The sequence below is a fragment of the Thermobia domestica genome, chromosome 16 (assembly GCF_964235325.1).
Source record: "Thermobia domestica chromosome 16, izTheDome1.hap1.1, whole genome shotgun sequence".
NCBI classification, from domain to species: domain Eukaryota; kingdom Metazoa; phylum Arthropoda; class Insecta; order Zygentoma; family Lepismatidae; genus Thermobia; species Thermobia domestica.
This window is the reverse complement of record NC_137469.1, coordinates 115,407,569-115,429,467: the sequence shown is the minus strand read 5'-3', so window position 1 is coordinate 115,429,467 and position 21,899 is coordinate 115,407,569. Positions and strand designations below refer to the sequence as shown.

Below are 21,899 nucleotides of genomic sequence, written 5' to 3'. Positions count from 1 at the left end.
ATTGTTAAATTTTAAATGTAAAATAATTAGGAAAAATTGCTTTGTTTATGACTGTTAAAACAATTTTAGCTGAAGTAATTCTGAAAATAGGAAAAAAAATCTGTAAAGGTGTTTTTCCAAGAAAATAACTTTAAGAATTATTGAAAAAAATCTTTAAAAAATGTTTGAAATTTCTATCTCTTTCGAGAAAACACTCTGAATTTTCATCCTGTACCTACCTGTATCCTTCTCTTAAAGCATTTCTTTATTCTACACTGCCAGAATATATCTTCTTTTGTGTTTAGGGTTCGAAATTGATGTTTGACATCGTGGGATGCTAAGAAGGAACATAGTCACGGGTACCTCACCACGTGTGTTCATTTCAAGTCAAACAGAAATAGTGGTGTACCTGTGACCATACTACACAAAAGAGTCAACTTGTTGCCCATTATCGTAATTAATAAAACAAATTACAAAAGAAACATAACATTCTAAAAAATATAATAACTAATCACAATGTTATAATTTTTGGAAAACATATAAATTCGTAGTCTTCCTTCCAGCGATTGACTCAATTTCTTACATCTCGTACCTATGCATCCCCTTCAATTAAGGTGTTTCTTTATTGCAATCTCCCAGAAATATATTCTCAATGGCGTATTAGGATATCAATTCCTTGCGTGAATTTCCAAGTTGCTACAAAGTAGCGTATTAGGAGGTACATCACAACGTCTAATGATTTCATGTCAAATAGAGATAGTGGTGTACGTGCTACCATACTACGCAAAAGAATAGTATTAGTAGCTCATTATATTTATTAATAAAACTGAAAATAAAAATAACTCAAAATTTAAAAAATTAAATAAATCTTAACATGGTTATAAATTTCTAAATCCGTTTCGAGTACATAATGAATTCTTCATCCTTTTATCTATCTCTATCCCTCTCCTGTTTCCTTATTGTACACTCCCAGAAACATATCTTGTTTGGCGTGCTATTGTTCAAAATTGATCGTTGACGACATGTGATGCTACAAAGGACTGTAGTAACAGTAATTTATTAGCTAGGTTTATTTCATGTCAAATGCAGAAAGTGGTGTACCTGGAACCATACTACACAAAAGAGTAGAGATTGTTGCTCATTTTCGTTATTAATGAAACAGAATACAAACCTAATCTAAAATATAGAAAATATTGTACATGCGTAAAACATTATAATCCTAAAAAAAATCTTGAAATTATTAGGCTTCTTTCTAGTTATACATTTTGATTTTCTAATCCTGTACCTATCCGTATTCTTCCCTTAACAGCGCCATAAATAATTCGTTCTCGACGTATTAAGATTCCAAATGTTTGCGTGACGATACTGCTAAAAATACCAGTCACGAGCACCTTACTCCCCAAGTACATTTCATGTGAAGCAGAGATTGTGGTGAAGCTGTGACAATGCTTAACGAAGTCTATGTTATTTTTACTATTATTAGCCAATAATAAAGGTTTATTTACAAAATATTATAGCACCGTTGGAATTCATTCATACCTCATGCGGAGAACCTGTGCCACTTCACTTGGTCAACCAATGGAAGTGCGAAGGAGTTTGAATTTTAAACAAAAACTTAATGTTCCAATTCTAAACAATACGAAACCAGGAAGAGTAAACGTATTCGGAATACTAACACTGATACCAACTAATCGAAGAAAAACTGAACGTTCAAAGCCAACATTAATATATAAATCTGAGTACAACAATACATGTAGGTAAGATTATTTTGCATTAATATCAATAATAGGGTGGAGTGAAAAAAGTAATTTTTCTATTTTCGGAAACGGGTACCCTTCAATGACTGTGTATGAGACCTAGTAGCAATTCTGTAAGATATTTAATTTTTACGACGTCATCTTGAGTCTGCGTATTCGGCTTAAAGTGTGAAAATTTTTGATTTTTTTACATTTTTACATTTTTTTAACCCTTGTATGCATATGCAGGGCCTCTCAGGCCCTGTGGGGTTTTATTTTCAAAGTTATTCCAAATCTATTCAATCAATAAGCCTTGCTCATTGTGTATTCTTCTAACATTCTTTTATGCATTCATGAGTAGCTTTAGAATATTTTTTGCATTATCTGGAAAACAATAATATTTGATTTAATTTAGTAACTCCTTAAATGCATATGCAGGGCCTGGGAGGCCCCAATGAAATAATAATGGTATGCGAATTATTTGAAATACTTTTGGAAATAAAATTGGTCCTAAACAAATATGTTATTTAGTTGTATTACTTCTTTTTATTATTATTGTACTTATTTGCAATTAGTCCTATTTATAATTGCTTATTTTTTACCCAGTAGATAGCGCTGCAGTACATCTGCAAGCTTTTATCAATCGTTTGTATATAAGTTTGTTTATATAATATATCAGCCATTTATTAGAGCTTTTCGCTAACTTATTTCCTTTGTTCGAACAATTACAGCAACAGAGTTGATACAATATATATCTTCCACTGTTGCTTTTGTATTGTGACTAGGTGCAATTTGCAATGCCCAGTTACATTGGTGTGCAATTTGTGTTAGTTTCAGCGCAAAATGACATCTACGGCTAGTGGAAGATGAACTACGAAGAGAGTGTGTGAGGATGATTTTGTCCGTTTTGTAAATTAGTGTCTTGATGATAGTCTACTGTCGAACAGTAATAGTGAGGAATCTCAGGATGACGAATCCAATAATACAGTTCAACAAGGAAGTGTAAGTGTAAGTGTAAGTGATGAACATTTCGATACGTCATCACGCTCTGAAAGCACTAGTGGGAATGAAGCTATTAGTGATTCCGTGTAAAGAAAACGTCCAAAAGATGCGTTTGACTGTTTCATTTCAAAAGAAATCTTGAATGGAATTTTATACTATAGAAAACTTGAGGGAAGGAGGGTTGCAACATTGAAAAGAAAAGAGTGGGAAAATGATAGTCTGGACTAAATGAATGCCTTTGTGGCATTTTGTTGCTAGTAGGAGTAGAAAAAAACTGAGATGTGCCAATCTTCGAACTGTTCATCTCTATGAAGTCAAACCAATGTTAAAAGGCATTATGTCTGTCAACAGGTTTGAAGACATAAAGAAAGCCTTACGATTGACCATAAACGTACAAGGCAAATCCATCTTGAAAATGATGTACTGGCACCTATTCGTTTTGTGTAGGAAATATTTCTGTGAAATTGTACAAAAGTGATTGTTCCGTATGAAGAACTTACTGTGGATCAACAGGTAGTGCGACTTCGAGGTAGGTGTGGGTTCATTGACACGTATATTGACATGCCTCGAAAATCTTAAAAGTACGTAATAAAAATATTTTGGTTATGCGGCTCTCAATCATCATCATGCCGTTGATGGTTTTGTATACACAGAAAGAAAAAAAAACAGTTGAAGAGAAATCTGGGAAGAATGTGGTAAAACACCTCTGCAAAACCGTTTCTGGAACTTCACGAAATATTACTATGGATAATGTCTTTGATAGTGTTGACCTGGCAGTGTATATGCTACAACAATGACTTACGGTTATGGGAACACTAAGCCGAAACAAACGCGACATTCCAGTTAAAATGAGAGCCTCATCTCTTTGAGTAGGTTCATCAATGTTTGCATTCAAGCAAAATGTCACTATGGTCAGCTAAGTGCCAAAGTAAATAAGACAGTGATGTTGATAACCACCATGCATCATGATAAGGCAGTTGATGAAAATAGCCCCAAAAGAAAGCCATTGATTATAAAATATTACAACAAAACTAAATGTGGAGTTGATGTTATGGGTTAAGACGTTAGAAACTATACATGCAAAAAGCAAACTAAAAGGTGATCCTTTGCTCTCTGGTCAAATATAATGGATGTGGCAGATAAATAGTCACATTGTTTTCAGGATGCAGAATCCAAATTTCTATGAAAACAAGAAAGACAATCGTCCATTATTCTTGCAGGAACTGGTAGAAAATTTAATGAGAAACAAGGTGATTCTAAGATCACAAATACCCAACTTGCCACGAGCAACAATTAGTGTTTTGAGGATATCCGGAACTGAAACAGAATAAGCAGGAGAAAAAATTAGATAATATGATTTTTGTCCATACACTATTCATAGAAAGAGAGCGTTGGTATGCTGCTAGTGTGGCAAAAGCATTTGCAAAGAACACATAATATGATTTGCAATTCATGCATTTTGTAGATACATTTTTTTTTCTCAAAACTGCTAAACAATGATGTCATTTGCGCATACAAGAATGTCAGAATATATATAAATATTGCTCTTTTCATGATTATAGTCACACAGGTGTGTTTAGAATTTTAAAATAAACTAGAAAATTATGAAGTGTATGAGTAAACTGACAAAAGTATATTTGAAGAAAATATTTTGTTACAGTGTTTTTCTGTATTTTCTACTAATTGTAATAAATATAAAATAATTGTAAACGTTGTTTTAAAACTTGTATACATGTGAAAATGCCCATTGTTAGTCTATTGTGTAATAAATTAAGCTGTCATAGGGCTGCAAGTAGTAATTTACATCAAATTCCAAATAGAACCCTTTAAATACCATACAGGGCCTCGGAGGCCCTGCATATGCATTAGCGTATATTTACTGAACCATGTGGACAAGGGTTAAGAACTTCGAACAAGAAAACCCTGGCGGGTAGTCACTAAATAGTAGAACAATTCCTTAAATATAGACAGGATTTTTTAAAACATTTTTAGGTGGTGCTTTCAGTCTGCGCATTAGACCTAAAAATCGCCAAATTGTCCGAAATGTCCGATATTTTTAACGTTTTATAATTTCTGATATCCTCTTATAATGTTATCAAAACTTGTTTATATAGCTTTCGTTAATCAACTTTGCATTGTGCAACTCTTCGCTAGTTCAGATTAAACTACCCAGGACTCACCACGGGGAGGTGGTTGCACTTCGAGTCCCACCCATGCCCTCCCAACCACCCAACCATGAGAGCATGTCTTTACATCTGTAAGAAAAGTCTTCAACATGTAAATTGTTTCTTTGTGTTATATATTGGACGGATATTTATATCAAACATTCTAGTTTTGATTAAGCTTTCTCTTTTCTTTTTATCATAGACCAATTTTGAGGAAGCAGTGACTTCTTTGACCGCTCTTTCTATCGCTTGCGTGTGTGATGGGAGTTCAAAAAGAGTGCACTCAGAAGCTATGTTTACACTCTCGGTTTCAAGTAACCTTTTCAAATGCATTCTGAGAGGTGGTTCTGTCACTTCCACATCATTCCAATCAATCATATCGACATACTCTGATGTTTGAAAATTTATTTTCGGGATTACAAACCTTCTTAGTGGTTTACTGGCTTGTTCTCTAGCTCGAGCCTTGATGATACGTCTTAAAGCCAGTTTCTTTATATGGTCTCTCTTATCAACTAACATAGCCATGAGCATGTTTTCATGGTGAGCAAAGTATCCATTGTCTTGGATACATTTGTGTACAATTTTCCGATTTTCCTCAGATAGGTAAGTGCAACTCATTATAGTTTCCCACAAGTTTTGAGCTCCATTATAAACTTTTGTATTACACTTGATCCTGAACCAGCTAGGTGCATAAACTTTCACGATGAAGGTTGCCAACTCTTTTAGTGTGTGCGATGGAGTTTTTGTAGCTACGTATAATCTTAAAATTCTATTAGCTTTAGTCAAGCATCTCGCATGGGAAAGCTTTCCTGGACTTTTGTTTTCTAATTCTTGAGATACTTTTCCATTCGAAACAGCTTTACAAATGTCATAAAGGTATTACTGGTCAGTACTAAAACCTTTTTCATCATCACGATCGATAATATCAGTAACAAATTCTATGGGCTCAAACTGAACTATTTTCAATGTATGACACGTTGCCAAACTTTGACCGACAGGTCCAACAAATCCTTTTGGTCCGCTAGTAGGTCCATCCAACTCTTCCACTAAATGCCGTAATGAAAGTTCATTTGTATGGAATTGGCAAACAACCCACTGCAGAAGTCTACCAAGTTTCTCTTCTAGGAAGCGAATTACACCATTATATTTTCCTGTGTTTGTAGGGCATTAATCACAATCAATGCAAACTATTTCCGACATTGTAAGATTGTGTTCAGAAAAGTAATCGACGATAGAATTAGCTATGTCAATGGCTTTCCCAGACAATGGAACTGTGTAATCGATGAATCTCGATTTAGGCTCCTCTATGAGTGAAATGTGATCTTCTTTAACAGTTGTTTTGTGCATTTTCCCATCGTCTGTCTTGTGAATACGAAGGGTGTCGTCAATTCTACCGTCAAAGTATAAGGCATGTATTTCTACCTTTGTTTCCTTATTTAGAACTTCATGCCGAGATTTGATTCGCTCGCGTCTTACTTTACTCCTGTCTACCACAACGTCATCTATAAGATTATCGAAAGAATGAGTGGATTGTAAATCGTGTAAAAGAGCAGAGGCTAAAGCTGCTGCTGCGCTAATAGGTACGCCATACCTATAACATACTCGGGAAAACGATGGCATGTTTTAGCCTACTTTGAGTATTTATGGTAGTAGTTGAGGAAGGGCCGGGAACTGGTTCCTCTAAAACAACCTCCACATCTTCTGGAACACAACCTATTTTTTGAAGTGGGGCAGTTAAGTCCATAGCGTTCTCATTGTTGCTATACAAGCCAATTTCATATGCTTCACAACGTTTCTTATACAATCATTTTCCTTGCTATTTTCTTTTTATTTGCTGAACTCACTTTAATATCAACACGTCCAATCGCCATTTTCCGAACAGTTTGGTCAAGAATTTGCGTTCAAGTATTGGAAGCTTCTTAGTGGGATCATATTTACAAAGTTGAAAATCTTTACATTTACATGCACTAACATCGAACAATGCTTCAACTCTGTTGTTAAAGTCGGCTAGTTTTTTTTAAAAAACTGTCCTTATCTTTGTCTCGTTTGTATGATTTGTTGAGTGCTTGAACTAAATCAACTTCTTTTTTTAATAAAACTCTAATAGCTTAAGGGGTTATGCATGGGATCGAAGATTTTTCTCACAAGAAGTTTAACTTGTCAACAACAAGGACACTTCTAGAAAACTAGGGTTTTTGCCATTTTGTTTATTTTTTCATTGTTCCAAACATAAATGTAGTATTTTAACACATCTCTACGGGTAGGAAAGAAAGCCTTGCCCATATCTTGACCATTACCTATGATAGGATTAGGTAAATCCTTGCCACGAGTCCTAGGGAACGCCATAACGCAGTGATAAACACACAAAGCACAGTAACACACAGTACTAGAACACTGAACTAGAACAGGAATGTATATAATTCAACGACTAGATATAATACACACCTATCACACTCGCTGTCAAAACACGACTAATGCAGTCAGAGAGGAGAGAGGGAGGGAATCTTAAGTCGCCACTTGTCTGTCTTGCCAAGGTCAACGCTCCCGGATGAAGCGCTGCAAGCTGATTCACACCAGGTTAACATTACTACAACTACACAACACAGTTAACATGTCTTTCTAGTTTTGTGATAAACCTTATCAAAAGCTTGGATACTGATTATAAGAACGTGACCTAATCATACATATATGCTATTTTAAAATATTACTGATTATATAAATAATAGTAAATATCGGAAATTTTGGACAATTTGGCGATTTTTAGGCCCAATGCGCAGATTGAAGCCACCACCTTATTTTTTTTAAATCCTGTCTATATTTAAGGCCTTGTTCTACTATTTAGTGACTACTCGTCAGGGTTTTTTTGTTTCAAGTTCTTAAAATTTTTTGTAAAAATGTAAAAAAAATCAAAGTTTAAGCCAAATGCGCAGACTCAAGATGACGTCGTAAAAATTAAATATTTTACAGAATTATTACTAGGTCTCATACACAATCATTGAAGGGTACCCGTTTCCGAAAAAAAATGACATTTTTCACTCCACCCTAATCAATAATTACAGTAACTAGAATCCTCAGAAACAGGTAGTGACTTCAGATTTTTAAACGCGAGTTTTGCTTTAAAATAATATAAATTTATCTTATGTATGTTCCACAGAAACAACTTTTATTCGTTAAAATGGGAATACCGTAAAAAGTATCTTTCTCAATTTATTCCGGAACTATGATTATTAATCAAGTACGACTATGGCTTACTAAAGTAAATGTTGATAAGCTACAGACAGTTAACTCTTCCTTCACAAAACAATGATATGATACATATGTACAAATAAATAAGCTACTAATACAGATATAAATTCCTACTTCATTGTTGTCAAACACTGTGAATTCCACATATCATTCCTATCCATAAACATCTCCTCAAGTGTTTCCTTGTCCTTCATTGTCGGAAACATATCTTCCTTGACATATTAAGATCCCCAAATTGTGAGACGATATACGTTAAAATCGTTATCTATATCTAGTACATGACGGAAATACAGGAAGAGGACATTGCAACTAAAACATCTGGTTGAAAGCTATAATTTGTACATAATATGGTACTTAATATGGGGCGCATTTAGCGACCTGTAGAGCAGTAACATGACTTAGGAAGGATTTATAGAGAACCTGGACCGTATACAAGTGGATTTTCAGCCATTCTTTTTAAAGCGTAGTGACAACTTCAGTATGTGCACGTACTCCTTGGAAGTTTTTTCTCATTCAATCCTCTAAGAAACCCCGTAGAAGCTTAATAATGTTGAGATTCGCGATTGAGCGAGCCATGCCAGATGTTTAACCTCACTGACATGCTCCTCGAACTACTCTGTAACAAGTTCAGTGGTATGAATGGAGCAGTTAACATCTTGGAACAGTTTTACCATCTTGAAGAGTGTTTGAACCATATGGTGTAAATGGTCCTATCTAGTCCTTGTTAGTGACACGACCCTCCAGATGTATTAGTGAACCCAAAGTCCGCCACGATATTGATCTCGAAACCATCACGGATCCTCCTTCATGTTCTCGAAAATTATACATTGGTATTAGGTAAAAGTTTTACACTAACGTCGGTACTAAGCAGTCTGGAGTAGTAGTGGGCGGCTTATGGTTTAATGGCACCTGCCTCAGAACCCATGGTTTCTGGCCCAGGGTCGATGACTTCCTCTGGCCCAGGGGTTCCTGGGACCATCTCTCTAAATTTTGTCACAGTACCTAAATTTACGGGTTAAAGGTCAAGATCAAAGTTTGAAAAGACCAGGCATATATTCCACGTGGTATATAGGACTGGGGTATTACTTTTGTAAGTTTGGGGTCCGTCATGTTCACTTTCATGTGTAGAAAATTGCTAGAAGTTACTACGGCCACATGTTTGCCACGAGTAGAGATGCAAGGGCTCGAAAAAGACGCCTTTTTAGGAAAAAAAACTCGGTTTTTTCTGCTTCGCTTTCTTGCTTGGGAAATTTTGGGCTTTTTTGAAAAATTTCCTTTAAACTGATAAAGCAGACTTTGCTTCGCGTCTCTACAACAAAAAGAACTCATTTAAATAGTGGCTGATGCAGATAATAATATGAAACCTCGAAAATAAACAATGAATTTCAAAAAGATTTTTTAAAATTCTTAACATATTTACATTATGAATTCTAAAGGATTAACCAATATATGTGGTCGATGTAACCCTTGTGTAGGCGCTGGTTTCTTAATAATTTACAACGTTGCTTTGAGACTGTTCAATATATTTGCATTTCCTAACACACAAGATTATATGAATTCAAAAATACCAACAAACTTGCTAAATGAACATTATTATATGTGGATTAATGCGATATTAACACAACAAACGTAGCTACCGTTGCTTTCTTGGTGTCCTGTTTTTACACACACTCTCTCATCCCTGCTGGGGAGAAAAAGTATTAGTTTTTATGTTGCTGCCTCTTCATTTACTTACTGACGCTAGTTTTTATGTTCCTGCCTCTCCATTTACTTACTGGCGTTAGTTTTTATTGAGAAGAACGCTCAGTTCTGAACGTACCGCCCGCCTTGAAGGAATTCCTTCAACAAATCTATGAATGATTAAATTGGTTCATGAACTTAATATACACAATAATAGATAACACAAGTTATGAATGAATGATATAAACATAAACAGAATAATGCACACACAACACAACACACTATGAATCACACAATGTACACACTATGAATACACCAACACATTAACCCTCCTTAGGAAGCGGGCACAATTGACGAATAGATCTTGTTGTTGTACCTCTGGTAGTTTTCACTGTCGCCACTCGTACTATTCCGTCCTTCCCAGGAAACAATTGCACAATACGTCCAGTTTTCCATTTTAGAGGTGGAATGTTATCTTCTTTGATGAGCACCAAATCACCTTCCAGAAGATTGGGAAATTTTCTTCTCCACTTGGATCGTTCTAGAAGACTTGATAGATACTCCCTTGACCATCTGGACCAGAATTGCTGATGAAGTTGTTGTATGTATTGCCATCTCGAAAGTCTGTTGACAGTAATATTTTTCAAGTTAGGTTCTGACATGGTAGTGAGTGCGTCGCCTATTAGGAAATGACCAGGTGTTAAAGGATGTAGGTCGTTTGGATCATTTGATAATGGTGTTAGGGGTCTAGAGTTTAAGCAAGCCTCAATCAGTGTCAAAATAGTGTTCATCTCTTCGTAGGTGAGTGAAGCATTCCCCACAACTCTCTTTAAATGATATTTGAGAGATTTAATTGATGATTCCCATAAGCCTCCGAAGTTTGGTGATCTTGCTGGAATAAAAACCCACGTGATGTTATCAGCTGCTAGAAAATTATGTAAATTTTCTTTATGGTGTTCTGATTCAAATAAAGTCTTCAATTCTTGTAGTTCCCTTTTTGCACCAACAAAGTTACTTGCATTGTCAGAATACAGTTTAGCACATTTTCCTCGACGAGCCATGAATCGCTTTAATGCTCCAATAAACGCCTCTGTAGTTAGATCACTAACAAGTTCAATGTGAACCGCCTTAGTCGCAAAACACACGAAAAGTGCTATATATGCCTTATGGAGTTTGGCTCCCCTTCGGTTACTCGATTTAAGGTAAATGGGCCCACAGTAGTCAACGCCGCTGTGAAGAAATGGTCTTGTTGGTTGAACTCTGTCAGCTGGTAGATCTCCCATCATCTGTTTACCATCTTTAGGATTGTTTCTGAAACATGTGACACACTGATGCACAACTGGACGAACCAAGTTTCGTCCACGTATTGGCCAATATGATTGTCGCAAGGATGATAACAATAATTGAGGCCCGGCATGCAATAGCTTCTTATGTTCTTCTTGAGCGATTAACTTTGTCAAGTTGCAGTTAGCTGGAAGTACAATAGGATGTTTCTGTCCTTCAGTAAGATCTGCTGCATTTAATCTTCCTCCGACTCTGATGATTTGCCTCTCATCCAAGTATGGGTTCAAATTTCTCAGTTGACTTTGGTTGTCGACTTCCTTTCCTGATCTCAACGCATTTAATTCCTTGTGAAATGCTTGTTGCTGTGATAGTTTAATAAGACATTCGAGTGCTTCATGTAATTCACTTACTGTAAGATGTTCATGCTGTCTGTCACAATTAGATCTTCTCATGTTGTGTGTGAATCGTAGGCAATAAGCAGTTACACGTTGCAATCTTCTTAATGATGAATATCTGTCTAAGAGTTGACACGGTGTTGTAGAAAACATTACTGCTGTATTCTTTCGTCGCTCGGGAACATCGCTTCGGTCACAAACATCTTCCCTCGTCTGTGAGTCTAATTTCTCAGATAGCCAGGAAGGCCCATGCCACCATAATTCATTATCAAGAATTTCTGACGGTGTTAATCCTCTCGATATATGATCTGCTGGATTCTCCTCTGTTCTGATGTGTCTCCATTCATAGTTACAAGTCAATTGTTGAATTTCCGCTACACGATTTGCAACATACGTCTTCCATTGAGAACAAGGTCCTCTTATCCATGCTAATACAATGGTGGAATCTGACCATAAAACAACCTTATCGATCTTGCAATGTAACACTTGTATTACTTTCGGAGTTAGCTGTGCAAGTAAGAAAGCTGCACAAAGTTCTAGGCGAGGAATAGTTGTCTTCTTCAAAGGTGCTACTCGAGATTTTGAACATAGTAAGTTTGCTGTGAATTTTCCATTTTTTGTACTAGATGTTACATATATACAAGCTCCATATCCATTCTGAGATCCGTCGCAAAATCCATGAATTTCTACCTGCGATTGTGTTTCTTGAATAACCTTCCGCTGAACATGTAGTGATTCCAACTCTTGAAGTTGCTGCTCAAAAGTTTCCCACTCTGAATGCAATGGGGCTGGAACCTTTTCATCCCAATTCAATTTTAATTCCCACAAACGTTGCAGAAATATTTTTGTCTTAAGAATAACTGGTCCTATTAATCCTAAGGGATCAAATATGCTCGCTACTATAGCAAGAATAGTCCTCTTTGTGATTTGTTGAGGGTTGTTTCTTGGTTTGACAGAGAAAGAAAATGTGTCTTTAATGGGATTCCACAACAATCCTAAACTTCTTGTGATGCAATCATCATTTGGTTGAATGGTGAAATTTGATTCTTGAAGTTCACTGGGTATTTTTGAATGGAGTGATGTGTCGTTGCTACACCATTTTCTCAAACAAAAACCACCTCTTTGCAGAAGAGTTGTGAGTTGGCCCTGTAATTCATGTAGTTCCTTCTTCGTGTTTGTCCCTGTTTGAAGATCATCAATATAGAAATCCCTCATTACAACTTCTGCTGCCTCAGGGAAATTCTTCTTCTCTTCTATGGCAAATTGCTGAAGACATCTAGTGGCTACGAAAGGAGCTGCTGCAGTACCATATGTTACAGTTTTGAGTCGATATATTTTTATTGCTTCTTGAGGGTTTTCTCTCCACAGTATTTTCTGGTAGTTTGCATCTGAATCATGTACCCTAATGTTGCGATACATCTTCTCTATATCAGCTGTCATGACGTATTGATGTTGCCTGAATTTTACTGTTATGGAAAATAATTCTTCTTGGATTGTAGGCCCGACCCTCATCGTGTCATTTAATGAAAGACCAGAAGTTGTTTTGCACGATGCATCAAATACAACCCTGAGTTTGGTAGTAGTACTGTTCTCCTTCATTACGCAATGATGGGGAAGATAGTAGTCTGGCATCATTGTATCGCTCTCTGCTCTAGTTATTTCTTCCATATGGCCCAAATCTTCGTACTCTTTCATGAACGCTATATATGCCCTTTTTTCTCAGGATCCTTCATAAGCCTTTTTTCCATTGAATAAAGTCTTCTCGTTGCAATCTCCTTGGATTTACCAAGATTCCCCACATTTTCTTTAAAGGGAAGTCTGACGACGAATCTCCCAGTCTCGTCTCTCCGGTGTGCTTCTTTGAAGTGTCTTTCACATTCTGCCTGCTCTTGACTTAATGGATGTTTTGTTGAACATTCTTCTATCGTCCAGAATTTTTGTAATTGCTCGTGTATTTTTTCTGTTGTGGAGAGGTGACACACATTTGTCGAAATGTGTGGTTGATTGTCTATTTTTCCAGCTACAATCCAGCCAAACAATGTTTTGTGCAAGGTTGGATACCCTGCCTTCAGTTTTATTTGTCCTTCACAAAGTAGATCAAAGAATACTTCCGCCCCCAACAACATGTCAATACGCTGTGGTATGTTGAAGTTAGGATCTGCTAATTCAATGTTGGAAGGTATTTCCCACGATGACGTGTCTACACGAACCATAGGCAAGTCTTGTGATATTTGCGGCAATATGATGAAGTCTAATGTGGCTGAATAATTGTTATGTCTTGACTTAATTGTGGCCTGAACGCTATGGCATGACCTTGTATTAGCATTACCTATACCATTTATGTGTACAACGCTATTACTCTTTGTTAGTCCCAATAATTGAACCATTCTATTTGTTAGGAAGTTGGACTGAGAAGCACAATCGAGAAGTGTTCGACACATTTGAAAATTACCCTGTTTATCTTTAACATATACTACAGCTGTGGATAGCATAATGCTTGGTGGTCTCCTAAGATTCTGCGGTACACTGTTTGTAGAACGAATATTCTTATCTTCACATTCCCGAGTGATGTGGTCGCAGCGAGCGTGTTTTGACCTTGACCTATTTCCCTTTCATCTTGTGGTTCATTCATTCTAGTGGGCGATGGACAACGCGAGTAGTGCAGTAATGTGTTATGCTTTTTATTGCATATTTTACAATTACCTGATAAGCACTCATTTGCCTTATGCGCTCGTTTGAGACAATTTATACACAAAGAAAGACTTTTAACTTCTTTAATTCTATCTCCTATAGATTTTCTCAACAATGACTGGCATTGAAATAATTTGTGTGAGCCTTTACAGCTGGGACATGCATTGTTGTCGGAACACGTTACGTGTGCTGTCGTTGAGTAAGAACTCTTTTTACCTGCCTTATTTGTTTGTTGATATTTGTTACTTGGAACTGAGGGTATCTCTTTAGGTCTACGCTTTTTAATATTTTAACATCTTATATACAATAAGTATTTTAAAAAATGATACACAAGTAACTAGCAAAATTGCATGTAGTATTTTTACTTCAATACACACCCTCTTTTTGAAGCAAAGTAAAGAAAAACATAAGAGAAAACTGCACATCTAGAGCTTCGTTTCGGGTGGTTCTGTACATTCTTGAAATTTATCAATTAAGTTTTAATTTTCATATACATTGTATGAATATTTCGAACAAATTTTTCACTAATTAATCACATACGTAATAATCTGTTACCACCTATCAGGTGCTTCGGATCTGCAAAATCGGTAAAGCTCCCAAATTCTGTAATGCACTGACTGCTAGTTAAACTTGATCAGAATCGGGAAAGTATCGAATTTTTTGTTCATGGATCAATACGTAATAGACAGTTCATCTGAGCGTATGGTTTCCTAGGCTGTAGAGTATATAACCACCATCACGGTTTACCCAATGCTGAAGGTTTCTAAATTTTTAACAAGAAAATTCAACATATAGTTACGAAACTTTTTTTTTTACAAAAAAGAAAAACTATGGAATACATTTTAAAAGAGTGGAAGAATCAATTACTGTTCCAATTCACAAGAAAGACGACAAAATTGATTGTAATAATTATCGAGGCATTTCTCTTAACATTCTATTAATAAGATTGACCCCATACGCAGATGAAATTATTGGAGGTTATCAGTGTGAATTTAGTCGAAATCGACCAGATATTTACCATTCGACAAATAATCGAAAAGAAATGGGCATATATTACCAGTACATCAACTGTTTATTGATTTTAGAAAGGCTTACAACTCGGTAAGGAGGGAAACATTGTACAACATTCTTACAGAATTTGGAATACTGAAAAAGCTAGATTTATTAAGTGTTTAAATGAATTCCAGAGCAAAGTCCGGTAGAAAAGTGCGAGCTTCCACGTCGAGATTGACCTGAAACAAGAATATGCGTTATCGCCGTAATTATTCAGCTTTGTTCCGGAGTACGCTATAAGAAAAATCAAAGATAGGAACCAGGTACTATAGTTGAATGGTATTCACCAGGTTATGGTGTATGCTGATAATGTAAATCTGTTAGAACGATTGAAAAAAATGCAGAGGCCTTATTAAACGCTTGCAGGGACATGAGTATATGCAGAGAAATCTAAATACAAGGAAGTTACGGAAAACTATGAATGCGTTAAAATGGCAATTAACACTTTCGACACAGTGGGTACTTTCAAATATCTTGGATCAGTATTACCAGACCAAAATCATATCCACAAAGAAATTAAATGTCGACTAAAATCAGGAAATTCCTGTTTTTATTCAGTTCAAAATATGTTGTCGGCGCGAATTCTGTCAAGGAATTTAAAGCTTAAAATATATAAAAGGATAATCATGTCTGTTATGTTTTATGGTTGTGAAACATGGTCGCTTACGCTGAGGGAAGGACGCAGACTGAAATTATTTGAGAATAAAATTCAGAGATGAATATTTGGACCCAAGAGGAAGGGGAATGGGGAATGGCGGAAACTTCACAAGGAGGAACTACATAATTTATACGGTTTACCAAACATCGAGAAAGTAGGAACGCTTTTAACTGGAAATCCAATCGGGAAACGTCCATTAGGAAAATATAGGCCCAGATGGGAGGACAATATTAAGATGGATCTAGCAGAAATAGGTATACAGAGTAGAAACTGGATTGAATTGGATAAGGACGGAGGTCAATGAAGAGCTTTTGTGACCATAGAGAGAGAGAGAGAATATATTTAAGGTAAGCACAACTGCACAACAAACATGAGTGAGTGGTTAGCTTTCGCACTTCTATTGTGAAGTCCGAGATTCAACCCCGCATTCGACCATTTTGACAAAAGGTTTTCTTAATTCCATCTGTGAATGTTGACATAGTGCGTGTACTGTGAGTTCTGGCCTACTTACTTTCTAATGGTTTTTAAATCTTTGTTATTATTAATTACCAGCAGTGATGGATTTGCGAAGAGGGTTAGGGTTGGGATGTCTTCCGGATTGAAGCCTCTACCCCGAAATTACGGAATTTCTAAAACAAACTAAATATTTGTTTTGCCTTTACTCATAAACTTCAAGCTGTCCTCAAATAAAAAAATAGGAATTTTTATAAAAAACTAAGCATTAATAAGTAAAGCCCATCCGAAAATAGTTTTCTAAATCCGCCTCTGATTATCAGTATAAAATGGTCTTCAAGGTTGTATCTGGAAGATTATAGCTAAATATACAAACGAAATGAAATATTTGTTATGCCTGTACTCATAAACGTAAACTCCTCTTAAATAAAAGTTAGAAATTTTTAGGGAAAAAAAACAAACAAACATTATTCAGAAAATACCCTCCCAAATATTTTTTAAATTCGATACTGATTATTTCTATCAAATGGTATTCAAGGTTGTGTCTGGAAGATTTTTGTTAAATCATTGCACAGCTACAGTATAACGGAAATGTGGAAGTACGCTCTGACAGATATATTGAAAAACGTACGCTCTGATGGATATATTGAAAAAAATAAGTTTAATTATGTGCTAGAAGCTAAAGTACTAAGCTTTAAGAAGTGAAACACGGATGAATAAAAAGAAATGATCTAGAGAAGAAAAATATCGATAATTCTGAAGTTAAAATCAAGTTAAATAGCTTCTAAAATTGCCCTCAAATACTACGTACTTTAAGATTACTTTAATTCATTAACCATGTGCTCCATCCATTATGATGGTGAATTCCAGAGCGAAATATGGCATTCAGGTCATGGAATCTTATTTAACTTTAGAGTATACTATAAGAAAGCTATTTAAACAGAAAAATCATGTAAATGAAAAAAGCCAAAATTTAAAAAATTCTCGTTTTTTTCCCAAAAAAGCCGGCTTTTTATGTGCAAAAAACCATCGATTCAAAAAAGCCGGCTTTTTTGCATCTCTAGCCACGAGGTCAAATATTTCCCTAATTTATCCTTCTTGATGAGCGCTTTCTTATCTTATATTATTATATGATTGTCTACAGGGTCTTGAAAGGGTGTATGCATAGTGCCCCTTATATCTTCTCGTTCCCTTTTGTGAGTATATTTCTCGGCGGTCTTTTTTTTTTAGTTTTATACCTTACATGATTTTATGGCTTCAAAGATATGGGTACAGTCATACTTCCCTCTTGAATTTCTGGAAGGGTAAGTGAGATCAAACCTTAAATTTCGGAATAGTTAAAAAATATAAAATGATTTATAGGACCTACTGCCAGTTTGGGTGGTCGATCTTGTTCCTAAAAGTTACCAAAAATATAAAGTTTTACAGTTTTTGACTTATCCTCTTTGGTGAGGGTTTTATTACTTTATATCGTTATACGATTGAATATAAGATCTTGAACAAAAGTACATGAATACGTAACCACACCTCTTATTTTTTTTTATTCAACAAAGGGTACATGAACGAACCATATCAAATTTGGGGGGTCAATGGACAAGATCAATTTTTGGCAGAACTAGGGTCATGATTCAGGACTAATTTCGATATTTGCTCCTTTCGTTCCATTGTGAAGGATAAAGTGGCCCAAAAATATAAATCTTTTCAAGGGATACCTAATTTTATGGGGTCAATAGGCTAAGGTTCTGTTTTAATTAATGGTCTTATAGAACTCAAACCATGGTGTCTAATTGTAAAAACAAGGAAAATATAGTGTGTAATGTTTCATCCTGAACAGATACGTTCATTCTCTGAGACAAGTGAAAGATGGGACGGAATTGTATAGTCCCTTACCAGTTACTACTTCTTAAAGAATCACAAGAGTTCATATCATTTCCGTTCCTGGATTAAAATAAATATGCTGAAAGTATTTAAAAGGTTTCTTTTTGTATTGGCTTATGATCATATGTTTGAAAAACAAACATCAACGCCAAGAACCAACTGCTATATCATGCTGTATGTGTTTATTACAACCTATACGTATTCATTGTCAGAATCATTCATGAAAGTAAACATTAATATTCTTCTCTTATTACTTATTGAACATGTGGTAGTTGAAAATGAATTATTTTGTAATGTATGACTTTTGGTACAACGACTTATGATCATTACTTGTGACATAACATCTAACCAAAATTAAAAATACTGATATGATCTCGGCAGAAAGAATTCGCAATGATGATATGATCAGAATTGATGTATGTGTGAAATCTTTCATTATAACGTCCCGCGCTTATGCTCTTGAGGCTCAGGGAGACGATGATTAAATCAAAGCGAATAATGTTGGAAGAATTAGAGGCATTAAAAAGAGGGAGGAAACGGGAGTATTCTGAGAAAATCACAGGCACAATGTTGTCCAACACAAAGTTATTTGGCCGGGTATCAAACTAGGGACCCCACTCACTAGAAGTAAGCGCTGAGCCACTGAGCCACGTGACCCTAATTGATGAATGTATGATAGTGCGAAAAATATAATTAGAAAAATATATCAACTAATGAAATGGTGTCACATGATGACTATTGATGTGTCAGCAAGCTTTGAGAAATATATTTGGATACCATCAGATCAGGAATTTGAGATTCAATGACATCATGACACCGTTAGCCAATCAAATTGCTTGTTTTTTGCAGTTTAGGTTCATGATTAATGATGTTCTGATTATTGTGTAATTTTTGTATGCTTCGTTCTGAATGGTTCTCAGCGACATCACTCATTAGTGTACTCTATTCTGATTGGTTGCTGTAAGCTTTTCTCTGATTGGTTATTAGTGACATCATTCTTTAGCGTACTATTTTCTAGTTAGTCAATGGTCAATATAAAAATCAAATTTTCAAGGGACCTACATGCGGTACTTCCGCAACAATTTTTATAGAAGTAGTTGGTGAGTACTTCAAATTATATCCCGGTAGCTAATCTCCCTCTATAAAAATTGTTGCCTAAGTATCTTAGGATTCTGAAACATGTATTTTTGGATAGCGCACATATTAGTTCCTAAGTGAAGTCTTTACACGACTACGGTTGGTCTCATAATTTTGGAGCTATGGACATTTAAAGTTCATTTTTCATCTTTTCGGCAGCCCATAACTTCGAAAGGAAGCATTTGAGCATCCAGATTGGTCTATACTTTTTGTCTTATCTTGGTGTCAGGAATAACCTCCCAAACGTTCTCGGTGTTGTTTTGAAACACACTGCATAGCATATCTCAGCATAGTTAGAAAACAATTTCATTAATGCATTCATTTTACTACTCATGTATGCAAATAAAAATCTTAGGTCGCTTTCAGGTAAATATCTTCGTTGGTATAATGAATAACAACTTGGGTAAATAGGGTCCCGGGTTTGTTTTCCAGTATGACAAAAATACAATTTGGTTTAGTGTCCATTTCACAGCATGATTATTTGACACGTGGAATTTCAATCACATGAATCACATGAGACATTAAACGTGTTAACATTATTCACTGAGCACTAATTATCAAAGCAACTAATCTCAGGAAACGTCAATAATCTAAGCTTCTGATGCTATAAGTAAAAATAAACGTTTCAATACAATGCTACTCGCTATATTCACCATGAACATGACCATAATGAAATATTAATAAACTTGACACAAAGAACATTGTTTTAATGAAATATTGTATGCATATATTTTCATTACTCATCCTTTTAAGTTCAACCAATGACTTTAAATTAGTAGGTATTGCTCTTACCACAAACTCTGATTTCCTTATTTCATATCTATCCGTACCTTTCTCTTACGGATTTCTTGACTGTATATTTGAATATCTTTGAGTGAAGAAAGAAAATAGTCCTTGATGACAGCATCCAAATTTTCGTCTCCAAACATACGTTGCTTAAGAGTAACATGGTCCCAAGTACAACATTCCCTCTGTTTATTTAATGTCAAACGGAGATAATAGTGTACCTGTGACCATAGTACTCAAAAGATCATCATCATTTGCCTAATCTTCCAAATTTATAAAATTTATGAAAAGTACACAAAATACCATTATCAAACATTTTACTACACACATTTCACTCGCAACAAAATCAATAGAACTTTAATTTACCATACAAGTATTTTCATATATTTTCCTATCTTGCTTTAAAATTTAAACAAATATTATACTTACAAAACTAACTCTATGGCTTATGGAACCCGGAGCTCCAATGCTGCGTTCACAACAGCTCTCCACTGACTTCTACCCTTAGCCAAACGTATCCAGTTTCTATTTTGTATTCCTATTTCTGCCAGATTCATCATAATATTGTAGTGCCATCTGCGTCTAGGTCTTCCTAATGATCCTATTCCGATTGGTCTTCTACTTAAGACTTTGAAAGCGGTCCTACTTTCTTCCATCCTGACTACATGACCTGCCCATCTGAGCCTTCTAGACTTGATGACCCTAACAATGTTCGGTAAATAGTATAAACGATGTAGTTCCCCATTCACGTTTTTCTTGGGTCTGAATATTCGCTTCAGGATCTTGTTCTCAAATACTTTCAGTCTACGTTCTTGCCTCAGAGTAAGCGTCCAAGTTTCGCAACCATACAACACAGCAGGCATGGTTATCGTTTTATATATTTTAAGCTTCAAATTCCTCGACAGAATTCGAGATGACAAGAGATTTTGAACTGAATAATAACACGAAATCTATGCTTTTTGTCGACATTTAATTTCTTCGAGAATGTGATTTTCATCTGTTAATATTGATCTCAGATATTGGAAAGTATCCACTTTATCGAAAGCATAATTTGATATTTTAACACAATTATAATTTGTCGTATTATGATCCCGACAAACTTCCATGTATTTACTTTTCTCTGCATTTACTTCTAAACCCTGTAAGAGTTTAATAAGGCCTCTGTATTTCTTTCTGTTGTTCCCCTATCCTCACCAATTAAATTTACATCATCAGCAAACGCTATAACCTTGTGAATACCATTCAACTCTAGGCCCTGGTTACTATCGTTGATTTCCCTTATAGCATATCCCAGGACAAAGTTGAATAATAATGGAGGCAACGCATCTCCTTTATAGGATGGAACGTAAAATTTCCGGAATTCACAATTCCATTTCCTTCGCACCTAACGTTCTGAACTCCTACTATGCCCATTCTGTATTTCTTTAACTCACTCGTTAGTGATTTTAACGCGCCTGCACTATAAAGAATTATAAAATTCCATGTTCAAATCCTTATGTCCGGTTTCTTTTGCTGAGGTAGCGCCAAGTTATGAGTCCTGATCCTAACAAGATATACATATGTTCCTGTAGTAGATTATTCATAAGAAAGAAAAACTTGTTCCACGTCTCCCTGAGGCATAGAGACTACAAAGTTATATCCTAACAGAAACAGTATTCGGATATTTGCAATATGTTCGTTTTCCAAAAATACAATACATAATAACTGAAAACAATAAGTAAGTTAAAATAAGACGTATGCAAATTAATTGCTATCT

General features: G+C 35.5%; 1 protein-coding gene across 1 annotated transcript; it reads right to left on the bottom strand.

Annotated features, from left to right (window-relative positions):
* Positions 1 to 10,131: 10,131 nt before the first annotated feature.
* Positions 10,132 to 13,182, bottom strand: LOC145672584 (uncharacterized). The gene has a single exon (XM_081741744.1). The coding sequence runs from the start codon at positions 13,180 to 13,182 to the stop codon at positions 10,132 to 10,134; it is 3,051 nt and encodes a 1,016-aa protein (XP_081597870.1).
* Positions 13,183 to 21,899: the final 8,717 nt, after the last annotated feature.